Raw genomic sequence first — 13,628 nt, 5'->3', positions numbered from 1 at the left:
CAATGGGGGCTCTGCAGACGCAGCAGTTTCGTAGTGGCTCCTTTCTTCGCCCCGGGAATAGAGGAGCAGCTAGAGGTCAGGGGTCACAGCAGCAGTACACTAAAGGGGGCACACAAAGTACCTATGATAAAACCAACAGAGGTGGATATCGTGGCTCCAGCACCAAGGGCAGAGGAGGTGGTTACGGCAACACCAGGTCCTCCCCCAAAAACAAACAGTGACGCCCTCTCCCTTCCCCCCGACCACATAACACCTGTCGGGGGGAGACTCCAACGGTTCCTGTCAGCGTGGAAAACCATCACCACAGACAGGTGGGTCAGGGACATTATCCAGCACGGTTACTGTCTCGAATTAACGTCCACTCCACCCAACATACCGCCAAAGCACCGTCCTATGTCCGTAGAGCACTTGGCATTATTGCAGCAGGAAGTGCTAAGTATGCTGCAAAAAGGTGCAATAGAGGTTGTGCCCGTCAACCAACAGGGGACAGGGGTGTACTCTCTGTACTTCTTAATCCCAAAAAAGGACGGGTCGCTCAGACCTATACTAGACCTGAGACCCCTCAACCAATATATTCTCTCAGAGCATTTCCATATCCTCACCCTACAGCAGGTTCTCCCGCTACTCAGTCAGGGAGACTTCCTAGCCCCACTAGACCTAAAAGATGCGTATTTCCACATACCCATACACCCATCACACAGGAAATATCTCAGGTTCACTATTCAGGGACATCACTATCAATTCAAAGTTCTCCCCTTCGGAGTAACAACAGCACCCAGGGTCTTTTCCAAGTGCCTAGCAACAGTGGCTGCACATCTACGGAGACAACACATTCACGTCTTCCCTTACCTGGACGACTGGCTTGTTCAGGCAAAGTCAGCCCAGCAATGTGCCAGCCACATGTCCCTCACCATTCACCTTCTTCACAGTCTGGGATTCTCACTAAATTACCCAAAATCACATCTCCAACCCGCACACGTACGACAGTACCTGGGCGCGACCATAAACACTCTGGCAGCCACAGCTCAGCCAAATTTAGTGAGGATCAGCAGCATGCAACTGCTGATCTCAAAGTTCAAACCTCAACACTCCCTTTCTGCGCAAGTGTTCATGCAGTTGATAGGCATGATGGCCTCCTGCATTTTCATAGTCCCGCACGCGAGACTACATATGCGCCCGCTTCAGGAGTGCTTGGCACGTCAATGGAATCAGGCTCACGGGCAATTAAAAGACCTAGTGTTGGTGAGCGGTCGGGCATACAACTCTCTGCATTGGTGGAATCCACAAAACCTTTGCAAGGGCCGACCGTTCCAAGAGCCTGTTCCACAAATAATACTGACAGCGGACGCCTCTCTCCAGGGTTGGGGAGCTCATGTACTCACTTACACAGTGCAGGGACTATGGACAACGCAACAAAAGAAGATGCACATCAACGTTCTGGAACTGATGGTAATCTTCCTAGCCATGAAGGCATTCAAAGTACACTTGTGCAACAAAGTCGTGTTGATCCGGACGGACAACATGACTGCCATGTACTACATACAGAAGCAGGGAGGAACACACTCGCCACAGTTGTCTCATCTGGCTCAGAGCATGTGGAAGTGGGCCATTCAGAGGAACATATTCCTCATGGCGGAACACCTCCCCGGCAAGGACAACCAGATGGCGGATCTGCTCAGCAGACACAGCCACCAGATGCACGAGTGGGAGCTACATCTGTCAGTTCTCCAACCGTACTTCCAACAGTTGGGTCATCCAGAGATAGACCTATTCGCCACAAACGAAAACGCAAAATGCCAAAGCTTTGCCGCCAGGTTCCCACATCCACAGTCACAAGGCAATGCGATATGGATGAACTGGTCCGGCAGATTTGCGTACGCTTTTCCCCCAGCGCCATTAATACCGCTGGTGGCACGCAAACTGCGACAACACTCACTGACACTCATCCTAGTTGCTCCCACATGGGCGCGCCAACCATGGTACACCACCGTTCTAGAACTTTCTGTGGTGCCGCATCAAAGGCTGGGGATCAAACCCGCGCTTTTAACGCAGAACCATGGCGAAATTCAGCACCCAGATCCGCAACAGCTGAACCTGGCAATCTGGCTCCTGAAGTCTTAGAGTTTGGCTACCTAAACCTGCCACCTGACTGTATGGAGATCATCAAGGAGGCCAGGAGACCCACTACCAGAGCTTGCTATGCGGTTAAATGGAAAAGGTTTGTCATTTACTGCAACAACAATAATGACATTAACCCGCTGGACGCATCCATTCAAAACATCATCTGTTACCTCCTACACCTATACCGATGCAATCTGGCATACAACTCAATACGTATCCATTTAACCGCGATAGCAGCCTGTCTCCAAAACAGGCAGCACCTCTCTTTATTCAGAGTGCCTGCCATCAAAGCCTTCTTGGAGGAACTCAAACGAGTAATCCCCCCAAGACACCCACCGGCACCGGTGTGGAACCTCAATTTGGTCCTCACCAGATTAATGGGTCCACCCTTTGAACCTCTCCATTCATGTGAGATTCAATTCCTCACCTGGAAAGTAGCCTTCCTAGTGGCAATCACTTCGTTCAGAAGAGTTAGTGAACTCCAGGCACTAACCATTCAAGAGCCATTCATACAGGTTCACGCAAACAGGGTTGTACTACGTACCAACCCCAAATTCATGCCCAAAGTGATATCGCAGTTCCACATGAATCAAACTATTGAACTGCCTGTTTTCTTTCAAAATCCACAGAATGTCGTAGAGAGAATGCTCCATACACTAGATGTAAAGAGGGCCCTCATGTACTATATAGACAGAACTAAGGACTTTAGGAAAACAAAACAACTTGCCTTTTCTCCACAACACAAGGGCAACGCCATTTCCAAAGCAGGTATAGCCAGATGGATCGTTAAATGTATTCAAATTTGCTATCAAAAAGCTAAACGCACATTAACGATTCCCCCACGAGCCCACTCAACACGAAAATTAGGGGCGTCCAAGGCTTTCCTAGGAAACATTCCTTTACAGGAAATATGTAGAGCAGCCACATGGTCCACTATACATACATTTACCAAACACTACTGTGTAGATGTACGCTCAAAACAGCAGGCAGCTGTAGGACAGGCTGTTCTCAAAACTCTTTTTCAGACTGCTGCAGCTGGCACGGGTAGCCGCCGCTAATGGAGGTACTGCTATGTATTCTATGCACAGATATGAATTCAGCAGCCCACATGCCTCGAACTGAATATGCTACTTACCAGTATGCATCTGTTCTTGGCATGTAGGGCTGCTGACATTCATATCGCCCACCCTCCTCCCCGGCGCCTGTAGCGGCTGCAGCACTCAGAATTGCTCTATAGCATGGTCATCACTTACTGTATCTACTCCATCACTGCCACAATGGCGAAATACAATCTAAGGATGGAGAGGATGCCCATGCGCACTGTGGTCCAGGGGAGGAGTCACCTATCTCGTGATACTTCAAAGACTCTTCCAGGACAACAATGTGCAATCATCCGGACCCAACACTAGGCGGCGATCTATGCACAGCTATGAATGTCAGCAGTCCTACATGCCAAGAACAGATGCATACTGGTAAGTAGCATATTCAATCTCACAAATCCACAGATATAGCAACGGCCAACTCCTGATCTAGCTTGGTGCACAAAGCACAGGGCTTTACATTGGAATCGCTTCTCCACCTTGAGCGAGTGCAACTCTTAGGAGAGAGGAAGCAGAAGCACTTTTTGGAAGTATGTAGAGTAGCCTGGCCACCTAATTCTGGACTACTTGTAGCCTCCTTAAAGAGGCTTTTTCTGTTCCCAGATAGAGGACGTTGCCATAGTCCATTCTGGGTATAATAAGAGCCTGAATAACTGTCCTTTGGCCTGAGAACAGAAGAATCCAAAGGATTCTCCGCAGCCATTTCAGAACACCAAAGCAGGTGGCAGCCACCTTTGCAACTTGAGGCTTTATAGACAATGTATTGTCCAGGAACCCAAGGTTCTTCAACTTTTGGGCTGGCGCAGCAACTGCGCCCAAGGTTTGAAGCCAGTGCTGTGGGCCCCATAGGGCCGGGTTCGTTCCTAATACCATTACCTCAGTCTTTTCCTCATTCATTTTCAGGGACTTCACAATCACCAAAGAGGCAACAACAGCCAAGCAGGAGTTCAGGGCCTCAGAGGTGTGATCCTGCATGGCATGGAAGACAAAGAGAAGATAATTTGTGTGAAAACCAGCTTAGGAGAATATGGTAAGGCCAAAGCTTTCAACCAGGTCAGTCAAAGGTTGGCCATAGATATTTAATAAGGCCGGACTTAGGGCTGAACCTTGCGGAACCCCTGAAGTAAGGGCATGTTGTATGGAGGAGACATTTGCTGAGGAGACCTGAAAGGTACAGTAACTCAGGAAATAGGTCATCCAAGATAACACTGTACCTTGTAAACCTATGGTGACCAGTCTCTCCAACAGCGCAGATTATGACACAGCGCTGAGATCTAGTGAAATCAGCACTGCCCTCTCGCCATCATCCATGAGCTGTCTAACTGTCCTAGAAGGGCGGATTCCGTACTGTGACCTGCTCTGAACCCCGACTGTGAGGGGTGTGGCCAGTTGTGGGTCTCCACAAAAACAGAAAGTTGTCTGTTGACATGTTTATCCAGGATTTTAGCCATGATGGGGAGCATGGAAATAGGTCTATAATTGGACCAATTCAGAGGATCCAGGTTAGATTTCTTCCGGAGCGGCAAAACCATGACGTATTTCCAAGGTTGAGGAATGCGCCCTCCCTGTAAAGAAGAATTCAGAAGGTCCAACAGTAGCTGCAAAATATCAGGATCCAGACTGTGATGCTTATAGAACGAAGGAAGAGGGTTTATAGGGGAGCATGATTTTATAGACTGTCAGTGATCTGAGTAAATGGCAGGTCCAGCATGTCCCATGTGTTGAGTTTCTGCGTAGCAGGGGTATGAGGAGCAGAGGTGGAAGTTATAACTGCAAAGGTGGGGTTCTCAATAGTCAAGGGCTTCGTATTAAGGCACAACTGAGGCAGACTAAGCCCTGACCAGAAAGACCCATTGTGTGATTGGGCAAAAGAAAGGGGTTGCTAATTCAGGGAAAGATATGGAACAGTTTAAAGAAAAAGGTAATGAGTTTTCTAAAGACCTGCAAAAACCTGTTCAGGGTGGTGGGTTCAGAACACTTCACAATCAAAGGGTGGGTACCAGGTGAATAACTGAGATTCCAAACAGGCTTGGTGTTTCAGTTGTAAAGCCAATGGACACCTAACTGGGGACTCTTCCTGTCCCAAATAGGCACCCACTAGTGCACCTCCAGTCTTTACTGGGGTGGTGAGGTTCCAGATGGGATCATTGGTGTGTCCTGACCAGGTTAGAGAGTACCCCGAATCTGCTTTAATCTATGAGAGTGGGGTCGATATAGCTACCCTGCTATCCGGCCCAGTAACCTGAAGAAGTACAGACAAAAGCCACATATCAATAGGGTTGAAGCCACATATCAATAGGATTGAAGTAGAAATACTGAGGGATACAGATGCAAGTGTCACCGTGGTGACTGAAATCTGATATTCCAGAACATTACTTAACTGGACAGACTTATCCAGTCATCAATGCTGATATCCATACCAAGATCCATCCCATAGCAATTATGACTGTAGAATGGGTAGGGGCTACTGACCAAAAGAAAGTAGTCATGTACTCTGCAATTCCAGACCAATGTCTGCTAGAAAATGATTTGGAGAACCTCACCATGAGGTAGAGCTCAGATCCCATGCAGCCATGCTGGGAATACCTTAATGGGTGTGTGTGAAAAACTGAGTACAGTGCAAAGCCCAGGGTGAAAAACAGGAGTTGGTGCCTGGAATAATGACCCAGCACTCTAAGAGAAAAGGCATGAAGTCTGGGAAACAACTTATGAAGAGACAAAAGCTCATGTTCCCGCTCCTCGGGGAAAACACCTCTCAGCACTTGAGGTAACTGAGCCCCAGGAACTTGAGCCTAACCAGGCAGAGCTCCTAGGCCCTAGGGGACCCTCTAGGGAAGGTCTTTGACAGGGACAGGGGACCTGACCCACTCTTGAGAGCCTTGGACAACAAGCTGCTGACCAGAAAAAGGGAGATGCCAGTGGTTCCCACCAAACCTATTGGGAGGAGAGACTCTGAAAACTGAGGCTGGAGACCCCAAACCATGTGCCACAAGGAGATTGGCAGTGCCTCTGCAGTGCAGAGAGTTCTTGCTCTCATTAGCACATGACATCCCCATATCTGGGCATTTTGGCCAGACCAAGACTTTGAGTGGGTTACTCACCCACTTCTACTGGCCAGGTATGTCCCAGAAAGTAAAGGAGATTTGCAGCTCCTGTGTTACCTGTCAATTCAGTGGCAAAACACGTAGCAAATCAAAGCCTCCCATCATCTCGCTACCAGTGGTTGGGGTGCACTTGGAGAGGGCAGGGATTGACATTGTATATCCCCTGGACCCCCAAAGAGCCTCATGAAACAGAGATGTTCTGGTTGTAGTGGATCATGCCACCAGGTATCCTGAAGCAATTTCATCTAGGACTGTTACTGCTCCTGTAGTTGTCAAAGCCCTCATATGTATTTTTACTAGAGTGAGCTTTGCTAAGGAGGTGGTTCTAGACCGAGGTAGTAACTTCATGTCTGCTTACCTAAAAGCCATATAGGCGAAATGTCGGGTAATGCATACGTTTACCACCCCATATATCTGCCGGACTCCCACTTGGAAGACCTGCCACACCAGACCTGCCACACCATCGCAAGACATTACTGCCTGAACTGAACAGCAGAAAGAGATTCAGTAGTCGGACATGCGGTGCTGCATTGTCTTTTTCTATATCTGCTGAGTCTGAAGTTTACCTTCCTGCTCGCAACTCTGATAGAAGAATGGTAATCTATGAAAGATCTCATGCTGGAGAAGAAAAATGTTACTTCCCTCTAACAGTTCTCCATAATTGGTATCTTTCATAGAATAACATGCAATCCTTCTCTTCCACGGAAGGAGCTCACCATGTATACTGTTGGTCTAATTACCTTTCAGCCTTATGTTAAAAATCTGAGGTGTAGGACCCTCTAAAGGGAGTGAAGTTCAGAACACTTACCTCATTGGCTGGAGGGTGTTTCTTTCCCCAGTGGCGTGAGTGTGCTGTTAAAGTGACACCACCAGGTCCTTTTACAAGCACATTCTGTTTTCTGAGCTGCTATGTGAATGTTTCCGTGAGTATGTGAAAGTATCTTTTTTCTCCCTGCTCATATGCCTTTATCATCTAAATGTCCTCCTGCTTGGTGTTCTAGGCCTCTGGTAAGACCCTAAATCTGAATGATGAGAGCCAGCATGGCCTACTGATGCAGCTCCTGAAACTCACACACAACTGCCTCAACTTTGACTTCATCGGAACCTCAACAGACGAGTCCTCTGATGACCTGTGCACAGTGCAGATCCCCACCAGCTGGAGATCAGGTAATGAAATATGAACCTCACTTTTTAGTGCCATCAGTCCTGCTTATGCTTCACTTTGTAATCAGCACGATTTATGAACCAGGCTCTAATTTGACATGTTTAAGATTCTGTAATGCTCACCACAAGCTCATTAGTCTTTATGTGGTTACACAATCTGAATAAGTATTACTAAAGTTAATTATACACATATTATTAACCACTGGTTGAAATGTTTAGCCCTTCCTGCTAGAATTAATGCAGCATTTAATTTAAATCCCCTGCTCTAAGACGCACGCACTACCCCCTGAGTATGTACACGAGGCCATTGAATTTGGTCCTTATTAACTAATTGTACAATAGGGTATCCTAGATGGAAAGAACAGGATTAGTGAAATATTCAGTGATTGTAATTGCATTTATATAGCGCTTACTGCCTCTGGTGAGGCGTCAAATCGCTTTTTTTTCGGCGAGTGGCACGCTATTCCGAAACCCAAAAAGGATTAGTTGTGAATTAGTATAGGGAGAGGGTGGACATGCGAGTCTATTATTTGGATTGAAAAAGGATAGTGGAGGGATAGAAGAGGGAAGGGTTTGCATTTATATAGCGCTTGGTACTCCTGATGATGCGTCAAAGCGATTTTCGGCGAGTAGCATGCTACTCCAGAACCCACACATTTGAAAAGCAGCAATGTTTATGAGGAAAGAGTCAATTAGACAATTGCTCCAATGGAAAGGGGACATTTTCTCAGTTGTAAAACTCGGCAGCTGCCTGTAGCAGTTGCAATTTGACCCAAAAAGGAAAGTAAAGATTTAGAAATTGGTCCTGTATAATGGGCAGAGGCGTTAGTGAATCATGGAAACAGATTACAAGATTCAGATCGAAAAATTGATGGTGGAGCGGGCATGTAATAAGACAGGAAAATGATTTCTATTTTATTCGGATTATCACAAGGGAATTGGGTCTGCCCTCTGGTAGTGGAAAAGTAGGAACAAAGTGGAGGGAGAATAATAATTTACCCGAGTAATGCCGGGTAAACTCAGATGTGCTTTGGAGCCTTCATGTTTTACTTGTATAAATCATGTGTATCAACACGTTTTTCAGCATATATCCTTATAGGTTTGTGTCTGTGTACTAATGCCATTTAGTGTCTGATTGTAAATGTGCAAATATCATTGTGTGCATCTAAAATTACCATGCTGTCTTGAAACACCTTCTCCCGTATGACTGTCCATTCTACTCAGTATTACAGTCTAGAGCACCATCTTTTTGGCCATCCGTTCATTCAGAGGATGAGTGTGTGTTATTGTTTGTACAAATAAAAGCTGGAGACCAGTTGCTACTACTGGAGATTGTCCCAAGATCAACAATGAGCAATATCATATTACAAGCTGCTTGTTTTTATGAACTTTTGGGTAACGTGCCAGTTTGTTGTTTAGGTTATGTAAAACTGCTTTACCTCGGGTGTCATAGATGGTACTGGTGGCTAGACGAGCACAAATTTATAATCAACGCTGATCCGAGACAGGAAGCTCAGCTTATAGACAATTCAAATCCAAGTAACTTTGTCTTTAAAAACCGAAAATTGGGTGCATTACACAAATATGAAATAGGTTAAGACACTCTGATATGTTATAAATTAGTGGGAAAACCCAATCACCGATTTGTTTGGTGCAGGAGAAAACAAAAAAATGTCAAGACATGACATCCCGACATCCACAAAAGGTCTCTGGAGAAAAGTACTTTGGATACTCTGTTACACGTATCTGTAGTCAGGGTCAGTATTATGCACTGCCTCTTTTTGTATGGTCACCCCAAAAGTTTTGGACTAATGCTGCTGGTTTTTCAACTCTGAGAGTGCACTGATGCCTGCTAACCAGATCTCTGTGCCAGTGACCTGACCTTTAAACGTGTATGTTTGATTGGCTTGAACCCTAATTTTGTCAGCCTATATGAAATCAGTGTGGGGTAAGAGTGATGTGACTTATAAATTCACTACCCCTTGCCATCCCCAAGGTAATTGCCTTGTAGAGAGAGGCATATGCTCCCCTCCCACTGGAGGGTGGCATAATAGGGGGTGTACCCCCCCAAGGAAGGGACACATTGCTCTTGCCCTGTACCTAGCTGTAACACCCTTAAATGTAGTATTTAGGGGCATCCCTGAAGCATTCCTCCTCAGACAAGAAGAGAGAAGGAGGACCGAAGAAGCTGTGCTGAACTAAGAAAAGGAGGACGCCCACTGACTTGGCTCCAGCCCTACCGGCCTGTCCCCACCTCGAACCTGCTCCAGCGAAATCCTGGTGTGTTCTGCAGCCCCCAAGAACCCGGAGGACCTGCACTGCCCTGCAAAACCAATACTGTGTATCCTGTGAGCGCCAGATTTGCTCACCCACAGATTATGGCTCCGGCCAATTCGGTGAGGCTGCATCACTCTGCACCTGCTGCCCACGGCCCAATTTCCAGTGGCCCAACACCACAAGGAGCTCTCCCCGGCGATCCTGACCTGAGAACTGGTGAACTCTGACCTGCCTTGAATCTCCAATCAACGCCTGCAGCCCCTTTCTGGAGAATCCCCCCGACCAGCTGGTAAGGAAAACCCGACGTCTAAAGACAACCCTGTACCCGTTGTCCCATGGCCTTGGTTGGCCCAACCGACGGTGTCCCAGCATCCCAACTTACTCCTCCAACCGGTGATCACATCCAGAAGATCTTCGTCCCCAAACCTATAGTCTTTGTTGCAACCGGAGAATCCCTATTGAAACCCAAAGGGCACCTGACGCCAAACCAGCACCCTGCACCCAGCCGCCCCTGTGCAGCTGCTGGCGCACTTTGCACGCTAACTCGGATCCCCCTTTGCCCTGAGCCTAACACCAGGTGCTTTGCTCCCACAACCTTGTGGCATGCTCGTGAGCAGCCACCAACTAGATGCCCCCTATCCCCTATTTGATAACATTGGGTCTCAGCACTCAGCCGCCCTAGTGCCGCTGAGGGTGCTTTGAGCGTGCATCCTCGACCCTGGGGGAACCCTGGTCCCAACCCCAGCAACCCAACTCCCACAACCAAGTACTTACTTGTATAGTGATAACTCCATTTCCTCCCAGAGGATTGCATTGACTGCTTTTCTTGAAAATTGTTTTAAGTGTGGAGTTGGTTTGTATGGAACTCAAAGAAAATTGCGAATATATAAAAGCTGCTTTATTTACTTTTTCTCTAGGCAATGTCCCAGTGTGATATATAGGCATATCACAGTGAGTAGAAAAAGTAATCCATAAAGTAATCAAAAGTAATCTAACAGTAATTTCAACTGTACTCCAAAGTATTTACAAACCTGTAACAGTCATTTTCATTTAGTCTGCTTGTATTGTTCAACCTACCTTGGAAAGTACCATTTACACTTACCTGTGCCAGGCTTGCTTGGTTCTGGGAAATGAATATAACTAAATAATATTTTTATACACAAAATTGGTTTGAGTTCAGTCTTTGAGTGTGTGACATCATTTCTTGCCTAAGTGTACAACAAATGCTTAGCACTACCCTCTGGTAAAGCCTTACTGCTCGCCCACACTACCACATACGGAGAGTAAGGTATTATCTACTTTTAACTCTGCCTATCTTTGGGGGTTCCACTGGACTCTGTGCACACTGAAAATGGCATGTTACATCGCATGCTATTACGTCGCGTTCTATTACAATGCGGTCATGTCCCGTGCACACTATACCTTACTTTGGTATAGTATATACAGAGACAGCTTCCCACAGTGTGTCAAAAAGGATGCCCATAACTCCCACCCTTCATATTCCTTAGGTTACTGAGGAGTAATCTCTGCCTGTTCAGGTCAGCCGATTGTTTGCAACCCTAAGAGACATTTCACACCCTTTTCACACTTATTCAAGTACTAATCACTGGCTGGAAGACGTTAGAGAGCAAATGCAAATTAGTTTTCAGGAATCTCAGTTAGGGAAAAGGTACCTTTCTTAAAAAAAAAAAAATCCTAGCTAGTCTCATGGTAGACATACCATATTCGTATTTTAATCTTCAATCTGCTTTTCTCTATGTGCCAGCCAGCCCTCCTACAATATTAATAGCTTTTGGGTGCTAGTCACTGTAAGGACATGTTAATTTTGCATTTCTGCATATCCTTCTTTTAAATACCTGGTACCCTGCCTTGTGGGCTAGAAGGTCTACATATTGATGACTTATTAATATTCAAAAATGATGTTTTGTCTTGTCTAAAGGGTTTATTTTGACAGGTTGAATTACAGTATTCACACTGCTAAAGGTCCGGTTTATATGGTAGGCCTGAAGCCATGTTTGAACTGCCAATGCAGTGGGTGGCATAATATGTGCTGCAGTCCATTTGCAGTATTTAACATATAGGCCAGGTTACATTGTGTACCATATACTGGGAACTGATAGTCAAGTTAACTATACCAATTAGTAATATGCCAATTACACCATGTTTAAACGGAAAGCACAGGTACTTGGCTACTGGTTAGCAGGGATAAAGTGCACACATTTATAAAGCCTACTAAAATATGTGGCCCATCAAGAGGCAAATAATACTGTGTGACCATGCAGAAGAGGCGGATTTGCTAACAAAAAAAATCAAAATAATAAAACAGGTTGTGCAGAGAAACAAGTTATAAACTCTAATGAATTGGAACCCCTTATTTGTTGAAAGGAACTGACTCTATTTTTTTTTTTTTTAATAAAGATACTTTATAGATTGGCGCGCCGCATTCAAGCATTATTACAGTTGGTACATAGATAATCAGGCGAAACGCAATTGGATGTGAATATATGAATACCAACAGGGTACAGTCAGTGGGTAGATGCTAACCCATACAAGAAATTGGCAATTTGATATCAGTCAATTGTATTATCACTTTTGCTGGCTAATATGTCTATTTGAAAGTAAGTTAGTTATAGATTCCTTACCTTAGAATTACCCCGAGGCATCAGACTGGATACGGAAATGTTTTTGTCAGCAGTACCCCTGCGCGTCAGAAGGTGGCATCGGTGGACCCTGCGTTCGTCGTCGGCGTTGTGTTCGCCAGGATGACGTTGCGGTAGCTACATAGACGCCTCCATCGCGCGTTGAAATCAGTTCTTTCTTTTTCTGCGCCAGCAAAAGCAGATCCGGAGAGAGCGGTACCCCCAGTCAATTTTTGTTTGAGTCCATCGAGACCTGGTGCACAAGGGATGCCCGGCTTATAGGCTTGCGGTTCCTGGAACCGACTCATGCGGTGACCGATCCGCACCGCGTGTGCCTCTACTGCCTGGAGCGCAACCACGACCCCAAGTTGGTGCTCCGACTGCCGGACCATGGCCCCGAAATCTTTGCGGGAGCGGTCCCGAAAGCTACTCGAGGCCCAGCAGTCGGCTCCGCGCCGCTTGAGGTCCCGGTCGCGGAGCCAACACCACTCATCAAAGTCTTCGCACTCGGGGTCAGGTAAATATAAGCACAAAAAAAAGTCGAAGAAGCATCGTCGCTCTTAGACTTCTCCCTGTCCGTTGGCCGATGCAACGAGGGATGCGGGTGGTGCCCCTCCGGTCGACTTCAGGTTTCCCTCCCTTTCCGGGACCTGTTGCGCCCCTGCCCAGCTTCGGAGTTTCTACGAAGTAATGCATGCTATCTTTGGGCAACCCGACTCCGCTGGCGCGCCTTCGGGCCCTGCAGACTCGCCTGGGGGCCCTGGCCTTAGGCGTCGGTGGCTTCGGCCTGGGTGTCGCAGGGTCCCCCTGGATCCAGGCCTGGATCCCGATAGGTGCCTGTCGGCATCGTTGCGCCGACTCCACCGGAACCACGTCCGCCACCAGCATCAGCTGTGTCCCCAGCCAATGTCGACCCCGGCCTCCACCTCGAGGTAGACGCGGAGTCGGACCGGTGACGACCGACACCGCATCCGACGCCGACGGGTACTTTTGTGCCTCTGTTCTACCCTGGCTCTTTGAGACCAGATTGGCAGCCAGAGGAGGTTGAGCAGGACTGGGAGGGGTCTGGAGGCCCTCTGACAGACCAGTTGGTGTATGATCAGCATTGGAGAGAGGAACTGGGGGAAGCCAGTGGTTTGGATACCTCAACAGACCTTGGCATATTGTCTCCTCCTACCGTGGCTACGGAGGAGAGAGCGTCATACGCAGTGGTGTTAGGTAGG

At 47.1% G+C, this 13,628-nt stretch overlaps 1 protein-coding gene across 10 annotated transcripts in view; it reads left to right on the top strand.

The window, feature by feature from the left end:
• XPO7 (exportin 7) overlaps positions 1-13,628 on the top strand; it is a 598,229-nt gene that overhangs the window by 205,117 nt on the left and 379,484 nt on the right. For all 10 annotated transcript variants that reach the window (XM_085633849.1, XM_085633846.1, XM_085633854.1 and 7 more), the window contains one exon: positions 7,327-7,492. In XM_085633849.1, coding sequence (XP_085489975.1) covers positions 7,327-7,492 — 166 coding nt within the window. The remainder of the gene's footprint in view (positions 1-7,326; positions 7,493-13,628) is intronic.

Source organism: Triturus cristatus, chromosome 11, assembly GCF_964204655.1.
Source record: "Triturus cristatus chromosome 11, aTriCri1.1, whole genome shotgun sequence".
NCBI classification, from domain to species: domain Eukaryota; kingdom Metazoa; phylum Chordata; class Amphibia; order Caudata; family Salamandridae; genus Triturus; species Triturus cristatus.
This window is presented reverse-complemented; position numbering and strand designations above follow the sequence as displayed.